This window comes from Leptinotarsa decemlineata, unplaced genomic scaffold (genome assembly GCF_025532065.1).
Source record: "Leptinotarsa decemlineata unplaced genomic scaffold, Ldec_3_MD MMD2_tig00000035_RagTag_RagTag, whole genome shotgun sequence".
NCBI lineage: Eukaryota > Metazoa > Arthropoda > Insecta > Coleoptera > Chrysomelidae > Leptinotarsa > Leptinotarsa decemlineata.
Window position 1 is genome coordinate 5,255,963 of NW_027412540.1, and position 19,695 is coordinate 5,275,657.

At 34.8% G+C, this 19,695-nt stretch overlaps 1 protein-coding gene across 4 annotated transcripts in view; it reads right to left on the minus strand.

Annotated features, from left to right (window-relative positions):
- Nucleotides 1-3,029: 3,029 nt before the first annotated feature.
- The window catches only part of alpha-Catr (alpha-catenin related), a 241,608-nt gene continuing 224,942 nt past the window's right edge, over nt 3,030-19,695 (minus strand). For 3 of the 4 annotated variants that reach the window (XM_074171780.1, XM_074171782.1, XM_074171783.1), the window contains exons 10-12: nt 18,324-18,500; nt 18,062-18,268; nt 3,030-8,676 (exon numbers count right to left, since the gene is read on the minus strand). In XM_074171780.1, the coding sequence (XP_074027881.1) occupies nt 8,542-8,676; nt 18,062-18,268; nt 18,324-18,500 (519 nt within the window). In that variant the 3' untranslated portion in view covers nt 3,030-8,541. Of the gene's footprint in view, nt 8,677-17,847; nt 17,987-18,061; nt 18,269-18,323; nt 18,501-19,695 lie in introns of all 4 variants that reach the window. The other variant, XM_074171781.1, reaches the window with a different exon arrangement.

Sequence of the window (19,695 nt, forward strand, 5' to 3'; positions counted from 1 at the left end):
AATTGAAATAATTTGATTATTTCAACAATATTATTTTATGTGATTTAATATAAAGGTCGAAAAACTACTATTAACCACTATGTCTTTGTGTTTCATGACCCTTAATATTGTAATTTTAATATATGTATTTTCACTTGTAAACACGAAAAATGGGTTGTTTTTCAAAACTGTCACGATTTTCAACTAACGTCGGTAATATTCAAATTTCATTGGGTTTTTCAACCCAATATCAATTGCTAGTGACGGAGTAATGGAATAAACAGCCGATATTCAGCTTGAAATCATTGAAATCCAAAATCATATTCTCCTAGAATAGGTGTTCTCTGAGACATAGATGATTTTAAGGAATTTTGGAAATTGGTACCAAAGGAAGACTTTCCTGCGATATGTGACATTGTGTTGCAATATTCGAGTAAATTTTGTTCAACTAATATTTATGAAACAGTGTTTTCAACTCTCATCTATGTAAAAATCAAATACCGCACTCCTTTGACACCTGAACACATTTCTATTTAATTTTACTATGCCCTATAAAATATTCAAATAACATATTTCTGAGACAATTTTAAGGAAAAAAGTCTATATGAACTTGTGTCCGAAAATGTTTCGTTTCGGAGATATGGGGTGTTAAAATTGAATTTTTTGTTCGCTTTTTGAAAATAACTCTTGCAAAAAATAAGTTATTTGCACGAAATTCGGCACCCGGGTTTTTTTGAAGTGGAAAATCATAATTTCGTATTAATTTTCATGTAACATCTAGAGGGCGCTGCGTACGGTGTCATTATTTATTTCAAATTGCCCTAACTTTTTTGACAGTGAACTTTTGGTACTTTTCATGAAAAAAACCTGATTCAACACCTTTTTCAAATAAAAAAGGTACACTTCCTCAACAATGCTGGAGGTGATCGTTTTCGAGATATTTACAATTTTCTATATCGATGCATTTCAATAATTAATGTCACTCTCCGCTTGCAAGTTAAGTTAATTAAATCGAGTACGCTATGAAAGTTTGTTTATAAAAATTGAAGTTCGCTGTCACATTTTTAACTATTGATTGACAAATTCACAGTTCGGAGTTTATAAAGTGATTTTTTGGTACCATGCCCGACTTTACGAATGCTGAAATGGCTGATATGGTTTTTGCATACGACTTGGCTGACGGAATTTCAAGCGAGGCCAGACGCATCTATCAGGAAAGGTATCTCTCCTTGGGCAGCGACATTTGCGAATATTTTCCGGCGACTTTCCGAATCTGGAAGCTTTGAAACAAATTCTGCAGTAGGACGGCCACGGACTACAAGAACTGTAGAATTGTAGGGGGCGGTTCTCGAAGAAATTAGTGAACATCCAGAGACAAGTACAAGAAAAATTAGTCAAACTTCAAATGTTAGTCACATGACAGTTTACATAATTTTAAAGGAACGGCAATTATATCCTTATCATATTCAGCGTATCCAGGCACTTACGCTACGTGATTTCCAACCACGTATCGCATTTGCTCAATGGCTTCAAAGAAAAGTCGAACAACATCCGCAAATTTTATCAAAAATCCTCTTCACAGATGAGGCTAATTTTTCAAGAAATGGTATCATGAACTTCCATCCGAAATCACTCTCCGAAATCACTCTTGGTTTATGCACGATAGAGCTCCTGCTCATTTAAGTGTGATAGCAAGAAATTTTTCAGACGTAGCATATCCCCAACGATGGATAGGAAAAGGAGGCACTAAGCATTGGCCCTTGAGGTCACCGGACCTCAATCCCGTCAATTTTCTTTTGGGGACACCTAAAATCATTAGTTTATGCTATCCCCATTGAAAACGCTACGCTTGCTACGAAGCGATAAGAAACACTCCGAGCATTTTTCAACGGTTGCGGAATTCTTTAATGAGGAGAGCAGAAGCTTGTCTTACTGTTGGGGGTCGTCACTTTGAACAGTTGTTGTAATAGTTGTTTCGTTCAATTTTTATATGTTTATTTTCCTAATGAATAACATAGTACTTCTCCGAATTGTACTTCTTTCTTATTGAATAATTAAACCTGACAATTTTTTCAAATTTGGATTGATTAAGCAGTTCGATAATGCTCATTTTAGAAGAAGTCTGTACGGGTATACTGCTAATATACTGGTTATAGGAAAGAGTTGTTTATTTTGACGAGATCCACCACATACTTAGTTTTTGTAATGTTCTCAGCAACTTCACTTAGCGCCCTAGAAGCTAAGTAATATGCATCGATATAGAAAATTGTAAATATCTCGAAAACGATCACCTCCAGCGTTGTTGAGGAGGTGTACCTTTTTTAATTGGAAAAGGTGTGGGAAGTAGGTTTTTTCATGAAAGGTACCAAAAGTTCACTGTCAAAAAAATTAGGGTAATTTGAAATAAATAATGACAGCGTTCGCAGCGCCCTCTAGATGTTACATGAAAATTAATACGAAATTATGATTTCCCACGTCAAAAAAACCCGGGTACCGAATTTCGTGCAAATAACTTATTTTTTGCAAGAGTTATTTTTAAAAAGCGAACAAAAAAATTGAATTTCAACATTCTGTATCCCCGAAACGAAGCATTTTCGGACACAAGTTCATCTAGACTTTTTTTCTTAAAATTGTCTCAGAAATACGTCACTTAAATATTTTAACGTACTTATTACACCTGTATATATCAGATTGGTCGTCAAACATTGAAACATTCGTAGCTCAAAAACCCCCCATTGACATTTTGGTCATCAATTCAGTCAAAATACTTGTGGATTGAAGCTTATATGGCCAAAAATAGTTTTATCTTGATTGTTTTCTGCCATAATGGCATTATAGATGTGGCCCTGGTCTAGGTAGATGTAGGAAGTAGGAATGGTAGCTTATGGATGTTGGTAGAGAGGGGCGATTGTTTCCTTTCAAAAAGGTCCTGCCTCTGCTTAAGATGGCTCCGAGGTGCCCAGTTCAATATGCTCAAACCGTGAAAAAAATCACAGCATCGCCAGGCCGAAGTGTTATCCGAGTTGCTCATATATGATAATGAAAATCAATTTTTGTAATCAAGAGATATATTTTTAACCTTTCAATAATTTTATTCGAACACATACATATCTTTCCATACAGATCCATATTAACCCATAATTCCTCATTATAATAACAAGTAGGTATACAATTTGAAAGGTACAAAATCTATAAACTACTGGTCACGAAAATATTATTTAGGTCTCTTCGCTATATGATTTCACAAATCTACCACGGCTTTTGTGAGGAGATATTTCTCGCGTCCCATGATCAGAACTGAAACCTTTAATGAATTATCTTTTTATAATAATGATTTAAATCTCTGTATCGAAGAAATCACCAGTTTCAGCAAGAGAAATATGAAAGGTTCAAAAAAATATCGACGCAACGCTAGAAAGCAGTAATCAAAAACATAATATCTTTCCATCATTAGTTCCAGTTTGATCATGAAAACCTCACAACTGAAATAAATTATTACAAAATACATGTATTTATTAGTAAACACTTCTATAATGTAGCTCACTGTAATTATTATTTCACAGGCACAACATGTATTCATCAGTTACAATTATAATAAGGTAAAATGTAGTAACAGTGTTTTTCTTCAATCCCAAGAAAAATTCTAGTCGAACTCATACTTGAAATATCGTCTCCGGTATATACACTCGACTCATAAAAATACTGTTCTGGAAACACGTTATCCAATATGTTTAGCAAAAAAATTTTTCAAAATAATTTGAGTGCTAGGTTCAAAAGGAAAGTATGACTTTTTATTTATTATTTTTTGGTGAAATCTCAGAAATTAATTATGAAAGTAAGTTTTTGGGTAAATATTATTATTTTCAAATAAAACGTTCAAGAGTTTTTACAAACAATTTTTTCTTGGAAAAAAACTTTCAGGCTTCCTACTTTCCAATTATCAAACAAAAAATGTGTTAACTTCGAAGGAACGAAGAATGAAAACTCTTCACAAAAATATGTGAAACATACACAGAAGTTACTTTAATACGCAAATTGGAAAAAAAAACATTTAGAAACAGCAATTTTCACGTGAACACTGAATTACACGAAAGAAAAAGTCCTATCGAAACAAATGTTTTCATAGGAACATTGAATTCCTACATGAAAACAAGTTTTTTTCCATTATGTTTGTAACATAATGGAATAAATGAACTAACAGTATGATTGTGTATACATACTGCCATTGTGACAAGAGCAGATTTGCCTCTTCTGGTGAAAACAAAACCGAAAGGGATTTTTTCTCCAGTTTATATCTGAAAGAGACCTTTCTGTATGATCTACTCATTTTCATAAAAAGTTTCTATTGTGGTTATTTTTTTCCTTCTTTTGTAAGTTTCCCATATTTATAAACAGGCAATTTTTTAAAGTCCTTGAAAACAAATTCAAATTTGGTGTTTCTTCTTATTTTAGTTTATTCATATTGTTCAACATATCAACGGCCAATACTAGAAATGGGTGAAAATTTCTTGAAATACGGATTGAAAAATAAGCATATGCTTATTCAGTGCTTATTATGCTTATTATTGCAGCAATAAGTGCGTTTGCGCACTTATAACAAGCTTCAATACAAAATCAATTACATTGAAATCAATTTTTCTCAGTCAGTTTGTATACTATATCTTTCACAAAGTGGCTGTATGATGTAATTTATAAACAGGGAATTTTTGGAAGTCCTCAAGAACAACTTCAAATTTGATGTTTCTTCGAATTTTAGTTTTTTCATATTGTTCAACACATTGACGGCCAATACTAGAAATGGGTGGAAATTTCTTGAAATAGGGATTGAAAAATGAGCATATGGGTGGACACAAACGCACATATTGTAATTAAGCTCCTAACAAGCTTTCATACAAAACTTGTAACAAAACCTGTAACAATCTTCAATACAAAACTTAGCTTATACATCTAGCTGGTATATTTGTCCTGAGAGGAAATGTTAACATTATCATTAGTACAATGAGAAAGACTGTCGAGAAGTATCAAGGTCATTAAAGTTTACAGTATTTAAAAAATCGAAAGATACTGAAAAAATATTATATGGAATGAAGTGTAACAAAATTTTTTCTATACTTCTCAATCTTTCTGAAAAATGTGTTCATGAATTTGGAATTATACAACACGTTTTCATATTTGAAAAAACTTTATAAAAAGGCTGTTTTATAGCACTTTTGTCTGTAAATGAGTAAAAATCCGAAACTAATACCTATTGCAGTACTCAGACATTCATTAGAAAAAATTTTTCATTCAATACACATGGAAAATTAAAAAAAAATTGCACGTCCAAGGAATAACGAGTACGAAAGTAGCACGTTGTCACTACGGGCGCAGTTTCGAAGTTTACTATATATGAGTTTACCTATTCATGTACTTTTCTTAATTTTTTCACTACCACTATCGCTATAACCGCTAATGCACACCGTTAACGTCATACAGTTCACAACTGCTCAACGCTTTTGCTTTGCCAGTTGGATTTGTAAGAGGGATTCCATAATTCAGGTTAGTGAAGGAAGAAATTTTTTTAAAGATCATTATCAAAAAATCGTTTTTTTTGGTAAGCAAATTACTATATATGCTGGAAAGTGATGAACATTTTTTCCTCAGCGTTATTTGAAATTATGAGGGAACTTATGCTTCAAACGTTACTAACGTAATGAAAAGCTGTTCAATTTCCAATAGTTCGTACAATGATAAAATTTACAAAAAAACTCTTACAAGATTTAAGATTTTCCAATAGTTCCAGGTAGATATATTTTTATGCTTGATATCAGATGCCATATCACAGATTTTTCTTGGGATTTCCGATATATACGTACTGTAGATAAAATTCAAATATTTTGAAAACATAAAGTATCAGAAATTACTTCAGGCGGAGACGCGTCAAAAAGTATTTAGTATTTAGGGGTTTGTTGAAACATTATGGCAATCACCGTTTTCAACCTTTCTACATTTTTCTCAACCAGTGAAGACAAACCAACTGAAAGTCAAATTTTGGCTAAAAAAACAAATAAACAATAACGAAACAATAGACACCGCGTCTGTGATACCTAGCAAAAGTTATGTATGATAAATGTACCTTCTAGCCTCGGGAAGAGACAGATTTCTTTAATCAAGGTATTTTTTCAAACGTCGGTTCTGTGTCTCATACATTGTAGACTTATGACAAGACGAGAGTGTTCATATAAACACTATTCATCGGCGTGTTTGGAAAAGATGCACAGTCAGATATATTTGTCACGAAGCTGAAAACTGCTCTGAATGTAGATATGGACAAATCAATATCCCAGCTTTGAAATCGTGATTTTTGTCAATTCAGCGGAATAAGTTTTCTGGTGACTGACCTCCGGCGCACGTGGGCGACTGTTGAAGAAAACGGTATGTGGAACGGGGAGACGAGGAATCCGTTTTTCCTTCCCGGCTTTTTGGAAGGAGAGAAGACAGAAGGTTCCGAGAAAGGAGTCTTGTGAAGGACACGAAGGGGCTAGTACAGGGGTGTCCTCCCTCAGCCTTCGAGGCTAAGGATAGTGGCCTTAATAGGGAAGTTATTTTGTTTCTAAGCGGGGATGCCAAATTTAAGGACAATCAGTAGCGAAAGAAAGAATATATGAACCAGAAAGGAGCATTTATTATACAAGTGACGAGGATTTCTCAATTGAGGCATATAATTTCAGTGTTCAGACGATTTTTATTTGTGTTATTATTTTTATACGTTATTACACATCCTGGATGGTCAAGGCCAAGAAAGCTGGTCTTAGAAAGTTTAGCCTACTTGAATCAAGGCTACCTTGATACAATAGAACCTTGAAGAGAATTGAAAGGGTTGCGTCTCTCACCTATAGATGTCCGTAGGAGTATCAGACACAAAAATAATATTCAAGTTCAAAATGAATGATTATTAGTCAGAGAAAAACGTCTGTTCCCACACACCAATGAAAGAAACCCAGATAATGGAAGTAAAGTCGCAGGAGCCATCCCAAAAACTATTCGGGAAGCTGATAATGCAGATGATCAAAAGATGCTAATAACTAATAAGTCAGTTATGAGACGTTTTTCAAACGATTTTTCCTAAAATATGAACCAACTTCAAACAACAGAAAAGATATAATCTAGAAATGAAAAACTTTACGTCATAATTAAAAGGGAAATTATGGAAATTCTTTTATTGTTTGAGGGACCTCTCATGATTGAAATAGCGAATAGCCTGTAACTTGTATAAAAAATGTTGTTTTAAGAATATTGTGTAATGGAAACCATTAAACAAAATTGCTCTACTATATACACAATTAAATCACTGAGCCAGTACATTCAAGAAGCTTTCAAAAGCAGTTAAAATTCCATAATTTCAATATGCTTCGATAGAGGTGAATGACGATAGTCTTGAACATGGATTTCTCCAGTGGTAGAACAGCCAAGACAACTGTATAATCAACTTCAAGTGCCTTCGAAAATGGGTATTTTCATGAAAAAAAAAATTCAAATCATAATTGGGCAAAGATATTTATCCAGGCCACTATCTTATGTTTTCCGCAAAATCCAATATTTGGCATGGTAATCGTTTATCACACTCAGAAAGTTTGGGATAATATGTGTAGAGTGGTGGCCAAAATATTTCAACAAATGCTGCTAGACTCCGAAAGCGACTGTTTCCTGAATAGTTTTCCATCTACGTAGTCCAAGAAATTAATGGGCCCAAAAAGGCATGTTCATTTTTACTCGATCCGCCACTAATAATAACAACTATGAAAATTTCTATGAATATATTGGAGTTTTCTGAAGTTATTGGTGTAGATTATCATTATTACAGTCATTTGATGATTGTTTACATTTTATCTACATATTCCGCAAACCCTAACATTTTGTGAAAAGTCGAAGCCTAGTCAGTAAAACATCAATTCTTACTCAGTAAATAGATGTCTAGATTCATTCACGGTCGAATTCATATGAAATTGAAGCCGAAGCTGAATCATGGAAGTATTGTTTTTAATCACTGTAGTGAATACATTTATGAGAAGGCTTTATTTTTGGCACAAACAGAAGAAATTTGGTACGTGAAACTTGCACAGAGTGACGAAACTGTTGCTTTGTAGGTAATTGAAATTTCAAACAATATTTCATCTATTCCTATCACGTTCAACGAGCATAAACAAACGTGAATGAAAATCCACGATGAACATATTCAAAAACTATATTGTGAATAAAATCGTATGTCTTGTCGCAAACAAATAGTGAAACAAAAGTCATAAGTTCAGTTATTGGTTTCAGTCTCCACGCCACCAATTTTCTTTGTCATTTCCATACGATATTTTATGATCAATTCGCCTGCCAGTGTGCTGAAACTTTTATAAAGGTTCCGCCAGCCTCTGCATAGCAACATCCACCACATCGCCACATTTCATATTTCCTTCCAACAATGAAATTTGTATAGTTGGAATGGAATCGCCCAGGTGAGACGTCCTAGAACAACAAGAAGGAGACACGAGTTCTTCGCGAATCTCCCTTGTTGCGCCGGGACATCCCCATTTGTCATAAACTCTGATCTGGTCCGGTAGCTCCTCCGCCTTTGTTGTCACCACTTGCTCCGCCTCCGCTAGAAGAACCTCCGTCACCACCAGATCCTCTTCCTGTTCCGGATCCTGACCCACGAAATTCTAGTTTGTACTACAAAAGTTGAAAAATGGTTAGTACGATGTATAATGTTTTCACAACTTCTAAACAGTTATGTCTAATTTGATTTCATTGTGGAAAATGTGTGTAACAGACTCTCTCTTGTGAAAATTATTGTCACCTATCAGTCCTACAAATATGAAACCAGTGTTTAAATTTTGAATAAGTTTAAAATGATCATCTCACAATTGAAATATAGATTGTTAATAAAAGCAGAAAATACGCCAAAGGAGACAATACGAATATTTTTGGACCTCTCTTGAGCGATCTAACGAAGATAATAAGAGGAAATGATGTGGTATTTTAATATGTAGATGTAATCACTTGCATTCCTTCCCCTTGTAAAATATTTTGTTGAAAACTCCCGACAATGTGTCAAGATTAGAAAAATATTTCGAAAGTGGAAAAATGTTCATTCACATGCATTCCAAAATGCTCAGTGTCCATATTTCGTTTGTTTCTCCCGAAAAATGAATGAGAATACACAGTATTCACAGAAACTAGAGAGAACCTGAAAGTCGGAAATTTTCTTTTGTCAACATGAAAAAGCAAATAATTGCTCGTATTTCAGTTCTAGTATGTCTATATTGAATGTATGAAAATTGATCTTCACTTCTTTTTTTTCAATGACATACTACTTTGTGATAAATATGAGCCGAAGTGGAAAGTATTGTTTTTGTATATAAATTGATGTCTTTTTTCTAAATTCTTTAGAGTGAAGATCAATTTTTCTGTAAATCTATTCATATCTATGGGTTAGCATTTTTAGTACATGCAACTACTTCAAAATTCTTAGTTTAAAAGAATGATTTCTTCAATGAATCTACTAAAGAGGATAAAAATTTCATATCAGGCATAGATCATCAATGCAGTACATACCGATATAAAGAATGAGAAAACAATGTCAACAAGAATTATAATACTTATTATATGGATATAGTTATCCCTCGCGCGCTTCCTTAGCGAAAAGTGAATTATGCATAAGAAATGTGTATGGGAACAGACAGGAATGGCAGTTCGGTCAAGTATTCCAGAACCGATGACATGCTTTCTCGATTGTGAAAATAAATCACTATTATAGGGGGTGTAATTAAATAAGTGTGAAACATTTGAAGAGGTGATTCCTCATCGAAAAAAAGATAGGATCTTTCATATAAAGAAATTTCATTGGAGCATCCCTTGTTAAGATACAGCCCCTTAGAGGGGGTACATAAAACTTTAATAACAATTTTTTCCACAAGCACTAAAAAAGTTACAATATTGAAATCAACCTGACGTTTTTTACTACCAAAAAGACACTCAGTCAGAAATTTATTTGGTTCACCCCATGGTTGTAAGGGGTGGAAAACGCAACCCCTAAAAGTTATTTCCAATGTAACTTTTTGTCTTATTATATGTTTACCATTTAAAAATTTTTTTCCGATAGCCTGTTTCATTCTAAACAAAAAATGTCCTTCACATAGAATATTTACTCGACTTCATCAACGATTACAAGAATATGGTTCATTCGACAAAAGAACGCAGGATTGTGGTCGCCATCGAGAAGTACGAATACCACAGCTTGAGGAAGCAGCACTTAATTTGATTGAAGAACAACTTACTACCAGTACTAGAAAGATTGCTTTCCAGCTAAATGTTGATCATATGACGGTATTTCGAATTTTAAAGGAACAACTCTTATACCCTTACCATCTGCAACGAGTACTGACACTGTTACCGCGAGACTTTCCGAACCATCTTAAATTTTGCAATTGGATGCTGGAAATGATTAGAAGAAATTGTGACTTTCTGAAGACGATAGAATTCACAGACGAATGTAGTATTTCTCGGGACAAGATTATTATTTTTCATAATTACCACATATGGGCTGATACCTCACGCTATTGTCGAAACTTACCATCAAGAACAGTTTTCTCTTAACGTGTGACTCGGAGTTATTGGAGATGATTTAATTGGGCCTCATTTTCTACCTCCTCGTCTGAATGGTGAGGCATATGTTCAATTTTTAAGAAAAGTGCATCCAGTACTACTGGAGGAAGTTCCTTTGGGCGTCAAAAGGCATATGTTTTTTATGCATGATGGGGCTCTCGCCCATTTTAGTCAAGTAGCACGTCAGCATTTAGCTGAAACATATGCAAATCAGTGGATAGGTCGAGAACGACCACAGAACTGGCCCGCTCGATCCCCGGATCTCAATCCTCTCTATTTCTCTATTTGGGGCCATTTACAGCATTTGGTTCATCGTACTCCTGTTCGCGATGTAGACGACTTGAGAAACCGCATCACCGCATTTACTATGATTTCTACATGTTGTGTGTTTTGTTATTGATAAATCAGTTTTGTTTATTACCCTTTAATCGTTTAATGCAGGTTCTAACTACAAAATAACAATAAATCCAGTTTGCATTTATGACGATGTATCTCTGTAGTTGTTTGTAAAATAATTTTTGCTGCGAACTGGTTCATTTTGGGCAAAAAACTCAAGAGACATTTTTTGTTTAGAATGAAACAGGCTATCGGAAATGAATTTTTAAATGGTAAACAAATAATAAGACAAAAAAAAGTTACATTGCGTTTTCCACCCCTTACAACCATGGGGTAAACCAAATAAATTACCGGCTAAGTGTCTTTTTGGTAGTACAAAACGTCAGGTTAATTTCAATATTGTAACTTTTTCAGTGCTTATGAAAAAAATTGTTATACAAATTTTATGTACCTCCTTTAAGTGGCTGTATCTTAACAAGGAATGCTTCAATGAAGTTTCTTTATACGAAGAGGAATCACCTCCTCAAATGGTTTACACTTATTCAGTTATACCCTGTATATTCGTAGTGTGATTAAAAAATGTGTCTTTCAATTAAATATAGGAAGTGACAAATTATATGTCACAGTATGTGTTTCAATAGAGTCTCTTTCAATAATATAAAATTATCAGATATCATGAATATCTTTTCAAAACAAGTTTCAGGATTTGGAAAATAATGTTTTGGTTTTCTAATTCTTCATCTTCATACAAAAAAGTGTGAGAATCTTCCAAAGAAAGAAATAAAGCAATTGATTTCAAAACAAATATTCAAAATGATGTGTAGATCATGCAAAGAATTAACTTTCAGAAAATAACTGGAAGAAGAAACTCTCTCGAAACAGCTATTTTCATATAAAAATTGAATTACACGAAAAAAATACTTTCGAAACAATTACTTTTATATGAATATAGATTTGTACAAAGAACACTTTTTTTTCTATTCGGTTTGTATTTCAAACATTCGTTATGGAGTACAGCTATCGTTCACAGAATTGCTATGAAATAGTTAAAAATTTCACTTCCATGGAACACTGTCATCCTCAATGGTGGACATTGATGTTTCAGAAAAGACACCTGCCTTATTGCCTCTTCAGTAATACTATAGATAACATTACACAATGAAGCACTCAATTCTTTCATGGAAGAGCAATATCTGCCTTGATTTATCATATGCAGATATTGAATTCTGCCATTTTTTAGGTAAGGTTAGTATCCTTCAATAAAAGCATATATTATTATCATTATCGTAGTATGCGCTGGTCAGGCCATATCCCCCGAAGCCCTGATACATTTGGGAGGGCGCGCCAGCATTATCAACCAACAACCACTCCCCACATCGTGTGGTATGTGATCATTGGGTCCAAGAATCATGTGCCCTGAGCAAGCACAGTGAGCCAAGAATGACAGCCTTCTGCATCTGTCCGGCTAAGATTTCTGCCTAAGTGCGGCAAGCCGGTATGATTCAAGAGTAGAGAGGGCATCATTCCACCAAGGACTCCAATAATGAGAACGACTATCTTGACATAGTTGTCTGGAGTTCGAAGAGAAAATTTCGGTATTTTATCCGTTTTTCCTCTTTTTTTCTGACGATATTCGTCTCGCCAGGAGCTAAAAACTCCACGACAAATATCGTTTTGCTCTGGTGGTCAAGAAAGACTACATCAGGCTTATTAGCTTGCATGAGCATGAGGGTGGGGAACGAATAGTTCCAATAAATTCGGCACTTCTCGTTTCCCAGACAACGATTTCAATATCCCCCGGAGCGTAGGGCAACACCGGTGTCTCGGCAATACCGTAAGAGTGCCGTAGATGGTAATATAGCACTCTTGGGGCCGCGTTATGTCGATGAATATAGGCCGAGACCGCATATGCTAGACATGCATTAGGGTCTCGGGCGCCTCGCGGCAGTCACTGCACCTTGTGTCAGGAACCTCTATACCCATCACGCGACTGCGGTAGACTGAGGTGTTGAAGACACCATCCTGGCAAACCATGATGAACCCCTCAGTTTCCGACTTTATCCCACTCGACCTGAGGAAAGCGAAAATCAGGCGCTTTGATAAATCAAAATCTTCAATGTTATTGAAGAAGACCCATGCATTGGCTTATCCTTGTGTTCCCACAGAAGTGAGGTGATCTCTGCGGCTTCAATCTGAGCTTTTTGCTGAAATTACAATGAAATAAAATGCAATACTTTTATTTTATTGTATTGTATTGTACGTCATTGTAATTTCAGTTTTTTTCTGGCTCAATATAATTGTTATTTCTCAGCTAATCTTTCTGATTCTTTACAGATTCTTTCAGGGACTTCAAATCAATTTATACCATATCAGACAATGGAAGTCAGAACTAATGGAATTAAATTTTTTCTCTTTCATATATTATATTGTAGCAATTCTGAAAATGATATAAGTACTCCATAACGAATATTTGAAGTACAAACCCAATAGAAAGAAGTGTTTTTGTATAACTGAATACTCATATAAAAGTAGTTATTTGGAAGGATTTTTCTTTCGAGTAGTTAAAGGTTTATATGAAATTAGTTGTTTCGGAAGGGTTTTTGTTGTCAGTTTGTCTCTGAAAGTTATTTCTTTGTATGATTTACAGATCTTTGTGAAGAATTTATTTCGAAATTGAAAGCTTTCTTTCGTTCTTTGGAAGATTTACACATTTTTTCGTATGAAGATGGAGAAGTAGGAAGCCGAAACCTTTCAGACCCCCTTTTTGTGAAAAAATATGTTGATGATATACTATGTGCAATTTCTCAAGGAATGGAAGATATTACGTTATAAATTTTTTATAACTGTAATATGAATTTATAATTGAAAAAGAAGTGGATAGGATTGTTGTTTCTTAGACACTAAGAACAACAAATAATACCTTGCAGTTGTATCTTATAATCAACCATCTATTTCAGGAAAAATAAAGAATTCGAATGTAGTACTTGCTAATAATACTCAAAAAAACAGTTAATAACTTCTTCACAGAATTGATAGACAAAACTTCTGACATAGAAAAAAGGAGCGTTGTGTATGGAATCAGTTATAATAACTATACAAAAAAGTATATTGAAAAAGACATGATCATGAATGACATTCATGAAAAAAAAATCTACCCCTATCAATTTTTTTACATATGTTGATTGATATTATTCAAAATTATTGTCGCTTCTATTACTGTGCTGAATGAAATTATTAGCAATTACAAATGTGATTGTTACTTAAAAATTAGACGATGTTTAATAACCTTTCGTATTATTTTGTAAAGCAATTAACTCTACATAAAATATCATGATTTTTTACTACAAGAAAAAAATCAAATGTGACTGTTATAATTTCTTCTTTTTCAACCCGATTTCGTTGCATGTACTACTATGCGCGTAAGAAAATGACCACAACTTTTTCTGATCTACCTCACAAGCTAATACGATCACATTTACAAACTAGCACCACCAATATATAACCTGATTATAATCAGCTCCGTTTTTTATAGGAGTTGGTAGGTCGGAGTGGCCAATATTGTGCTGATAAAAAGATTAATAACCAATCAAAAAATAACTTCTGCAGCCAACAGCAATAGAAATGATGCTTCATTTGCAGAAGATATGTTTGTCAAAAAAAACATTGAAGCAATCGCTATTCACGTTGAGAACAATGAGTTTAGTTGAGTTGTTATCAGGAAATGTTTTACTGTATTCACCTTGGAGTTGAGTTAAAGCATTCCTATAATGCTTTAACAGAATTGTTTTTGAAAAAATAATTTTTCTGTACTGTATTCACTCAATGAAACCGTTTACTAGTTACAATCAAATGATAAACTACAATATGTATTTCTTTATATTGTTGACTCATTGGTTCCAACATTTCTATTCAACAATATTTCGAAATTAACGCATTATTCTCAATATGTCAACTTCACTAGTGATAGAAAAGCTACTTGAGAAAAGTTTCAGCTCTTATTCAATACTGCCAAGATATTTCATGCCTCGGTAGAAGTGATAAAGCTTGAATATTCAAAATAAATGAAACTTTCATTAAAACCATACTAACGCTGAATCCAAACAAGACTGATAGCATCTAGCAAATATGGTCGTACCTAGATATTATTATTAACTTCATTTACTTACGAAAAAAATTCGTAATAATCTGTTTAAAAATATTTAATCAAAAAAATGTTTACAAATTGGTAGATATGCAATCGAGAAGCAAGTATTTGGCCAGTTTTCAGAGATCGTTATGTTGATATGAATCCCAAATTTCTTCGTATTAAGCACCTACTTGTCCGGCACAGCAAGGCGCTGTCCGTCGCCTAATATCGATGGGTAGTACGTAGAATCGCCCACTTGTGCAGCTACAACCAGCGCACTGAAGGTAGGTAGGTAGGTCTAAAGTGAGTGGGTCTATTCGACCCTCCACCGCAACCCATAAGGGTTTATTGTGGCTCACACCTATTAACATTCGGCCAAATGAACCCAGCTTCTTAATGAAACCGATTAGTTTGTATGGTGAGTGGTCTTTCAGGTCAGATGGTGAGAGTACGGATCTGCCAAAGTAAATGAAGCTGTTTTGGTCCCCAGCTGGGCAGGCACAAAGTATATGCTCTGCTGTTTCATCATTTTCCAGACAGAGGCGACACACACTGTATTCCGATAGTCCAAGTCTCTGCATGTGATGATTCAAATGACAGTGACCTGAAGGAAGGCCTGTTAGACATCGTAGTTCATCCTTACTATAGTCCAACAACTGTTTGGAATCAAGCTTCGATGGGTGAATAAACGCCTTGGACTGAGTTAATCTTGGAAGATTCTACCAGAAAACTATAACTCTTCTTGCCATCCAGGTGTTCAGTGTTTGTTTGGCAAAGCCCAAAGCGATGCTAGTGACAGGTTCTGGTCCAATGAAGCCGCTTGCAGAACCCTCCTTTGCAAGAGAGTCAGCAGCTTCATCGCCTTCCAGGCCAGTATGGCCAGGAATCCAGACCAGAGACAATCTGTTAAGTCTTCCTATCGAGGAGATTCTTTTTTGGCAGTTTTCTACCAATTTGGACGTTGCTCGGTAGGAGCCAAGAGCTTCCAACGCCGCTTGACTATCCGAGAATATTTTTATTGACTTCTGAGTGAGGTTAGATTTATCCAATCTCTCCGCACACAATTCAATAGCATAAATTTCCGCTTGAAATATAGTCGCATAAGTTCCTAGGCAGGTAGATGTGAACCAACAACTATCTACTCTTAATATTCCCGGAGGATCCAGTCCTCTGCGTACTGAAGGCGCTGTTTGTTCGATTTCAGGAGAATTTCAGTTGACTTCACTTCACTTGCAGTTCTGACGCATCATTATAGTGGCCGTATTATTGAATGTAGAAGAAAAAAGTCACAAAAAGGAATGTTGTGGGTCCATCCCATCAATCAAAAGAGGGCAAATTTGGGAGATTTTCATCATCTTTTCAACCACCTGAAAGAAGACGAGGAGTAATTTTCCAGTATTTCTGAATAACTCCAGGCAAATTTTCAGAACTTCTGGATATTCTAGAACCTGCCTTAGCAAGCAACTCCATTTTTCTTCATCCATTTCCATAAGTACCGTTTGACACTGTGCTGTCAACTGATGAAATAGCAAAATAGAAAGACAGAAACTTCCCAGGCACGTTTGGACAAGTTGATGCCGGCCAGCGCCGGAAAAAAAGAAGGATATAGGTCCATTCCATTAATCAAAAGAGGGCAAATCTGAGAGAGTTTCATCATCTTTTCAACGACCTGAAAGATGACAAGGAGAAATGTTTCCAGTATTTCTGGATATTTCTGGACTTCTAGATATTATCGAGCCTGCCTTAACAAGCAACTCAATTTTTACTCGTTCATTTCCATAGGTACCGTCTGATACCGTGCTGTCAACTGATGAAATAGCGAAACAGAGAAACAGAAACTTCCCAGACACCTTCGGACAAGTTGATGCTGGCAAGTGCTGGCCGGCGCGGCGACGCGCTCACTTGGCCAGTCCGTCATAGCACGTACCGTTATTTGCCGGACAGGATCAGAGGGTTGGATTCTTTTCCGGCGGCGGACGCTCTTGGCTGTGCCTTGCCGGCTAGTGAGCAGTTGTCCATTCATTTTTATTGTTTCAATCCTATAAGTTTTTTGACGGGACAGACCGGGCTGTGCCGGACAAGTGGGCGATAAGCTTGAAAGTTACACTTAAAGTTTTGTAACTGAAAGTGAGATTCAATATCGAGAAAATAGTAGAATTATGTTAAACACTTCCGGTTACTTCTGTATAACTTGATTCGGATTCAACGTCCAGTAGTGAATGTTCTAGACTTGATAGTATATGAAATGAAGACATGGAAATTATACTTTTTGTCTTTTTGAAACGAATGATGGTTCCAAGCCCAGAGTTAACTCTCCAAGAATTCAGTAAACTGCGATAGAAAATCTATGTTTCGAATTTAACTGAAGTCAATGAATATAATATTAATGATTAATTTCATACTAGTTAGTATGATTTGTTAGGTACTTGTGAGGTACTTGGAAAAACTACTATTATCATTATCTAATTAGAACAAATGAATTAAACTTAAAAAATTGATCTTCTTTTCATACTCCAAACACACATCTTAGAATTTCATTATATTCAAGATCGTCTCAGACTGTGGATATTTTGTTTTGCTGAAAAAATATACCTCAACGGAATGTCAGATAATAAACCTGTTTTGAAATACTCATCAACACAAGACTATGCATGAAACATAAAATATAAATAAGAATAATTTTGTTTGATGGGGATCTCTTATTGACCATACTTTATTGAGAATAACATATGTACAAGTACCTCACTGTGTTAGTTTTGAGTCATTCTGTTTACCGTAAAACTATCTCGGAAGAGTAGAACTCTGGAATTTCATTAACCTGTGCAGAGCCTGTGGACTTAGTTGACCTGGTAGTGGTCTATCATCTAAAGTTGCACATGGAATTCTAATTCTTTGGGGTAATTCTATAGTGAACTAGATCAAGTGAACATTCCATTAAATTTTGCAGAGTGAAAATTCTAAATGATGTGCTAAAAGTTTGATACTCACTTTTGTCGCACATTCAAAACAGGTAGTGACAACTTTTGAAATAACATCCATGAGGTTTTTAGTTTCCTGTATCACATTGTCTACTTTAGTGAAGGTAGCTGCTTTTCCTACGGTGTGGTCCTTTACTGTGAATTGCAGTCGTTGGACAAAAGTTGGTACTTTGTCAAGATTTGCTAGCAATTCTTTCTTGGTAATACCTCCAGGAACCTAGTGAATTCGAAAAAAATAGAATTATAACAATTGTAACAACAGGAATTCTCACCTGGTAGCTGAATTGTCTAATCACTTTGTACAGTCTGTTTGCTTCTTCTGCAAAATATTCCGCTTGTGTAAATAGATCCTGAGTAGTTTTCAATTCCCCTTCACCCTTAGTGAACTGATACATTGAAAAAGCCATAGCTGACATATTTTTCGCTCTCTTGACGATGTCGTTATTTTCCTAAAATAGAAGAATTATTTTGAATAAGTAACGCCCTCTCACAGTACTATGTGATACATTGAAAATATAGGAAAAGGTTGAACATTCAATTAGTGGTTGCCATTACAAGAGTCAGAAGCAGAATAGAAGCGGGTCCTCAATCATTTCTGCTGTAATAACAGAAGTCAAAAAACTAGATAACACAATTTAAGTGAATTATATCAATCCAAACATGTATCAGTCTCCGTCATTCCATCTTTCCATATGCGATGAAACTGGTCAATACTTTTCTGTGAGATTTTCACTCAAAAATTCTCAAAAACATCGACACGTGTTCACCATACAACAGCTGCTGCACGCATGTTTACTGAAACCCATTATCAAACAAGAAATATATTTTCATGTTGAGTTTTTCAAATATCTCAGAGATAACTGGATTGAGCTACATAAAACATCTCGAACCTGTTCTTGATAAAACACAAGCAGCAGATATTTATGATTTTGAAAGGAGAGTTGCGAAAATACCAAAGAGGAAATCGTTTGATTTTTTATTATTATTTTAAAATTCATTTTTCACATATTGAAAGATGGGGCAAATTAGGGGAATCAACAAAAAAAAATCAAATTATTTTCCCTGTTACGCAAATTTTTGAGTCCCCATTAATTCTCTGATTTTCTAACGTAGTTTTTCTAAAAAGTGCTGCTAAGTTGAACCACAAAATTGAAAATATTTCTTTAAGCTGTCTTTTTTTGAAAATAAAAGTGACATATTGTATTGTTCATATTATTTTCTGTACCTGAAAATACTGGTATCGCTTCTATACATATAAATTATTATCACTTATAGGCATTTCTTGGATCTGATACGTTCATTATATCGTTGTTTGTGCTATATATATACATAACTTTTTGGTTTTTTCAATTCCATATGTGACCAAAACGTCACCAAGTGTCCATTGACTTTTTTGGGTTCTTTAAGTTTTGTTGATATAGTTTGAAATTGAGGGTTATCAGTGCAGTTTTCTATCATAAACACCACAAGATAAAGATAAATTCATACAATCAATAAGAGAAATATTGCGAAAAATACTTTCCATTTAGCAGATTTCCATTTACAAACTCTGCGATTTGTATTTAGGTGGTTCCTTAACACTTACTGGATAATTCACACAAAATAAAATGAGTTGGTAGTCGAACCACCCTCAACGGTCACTTA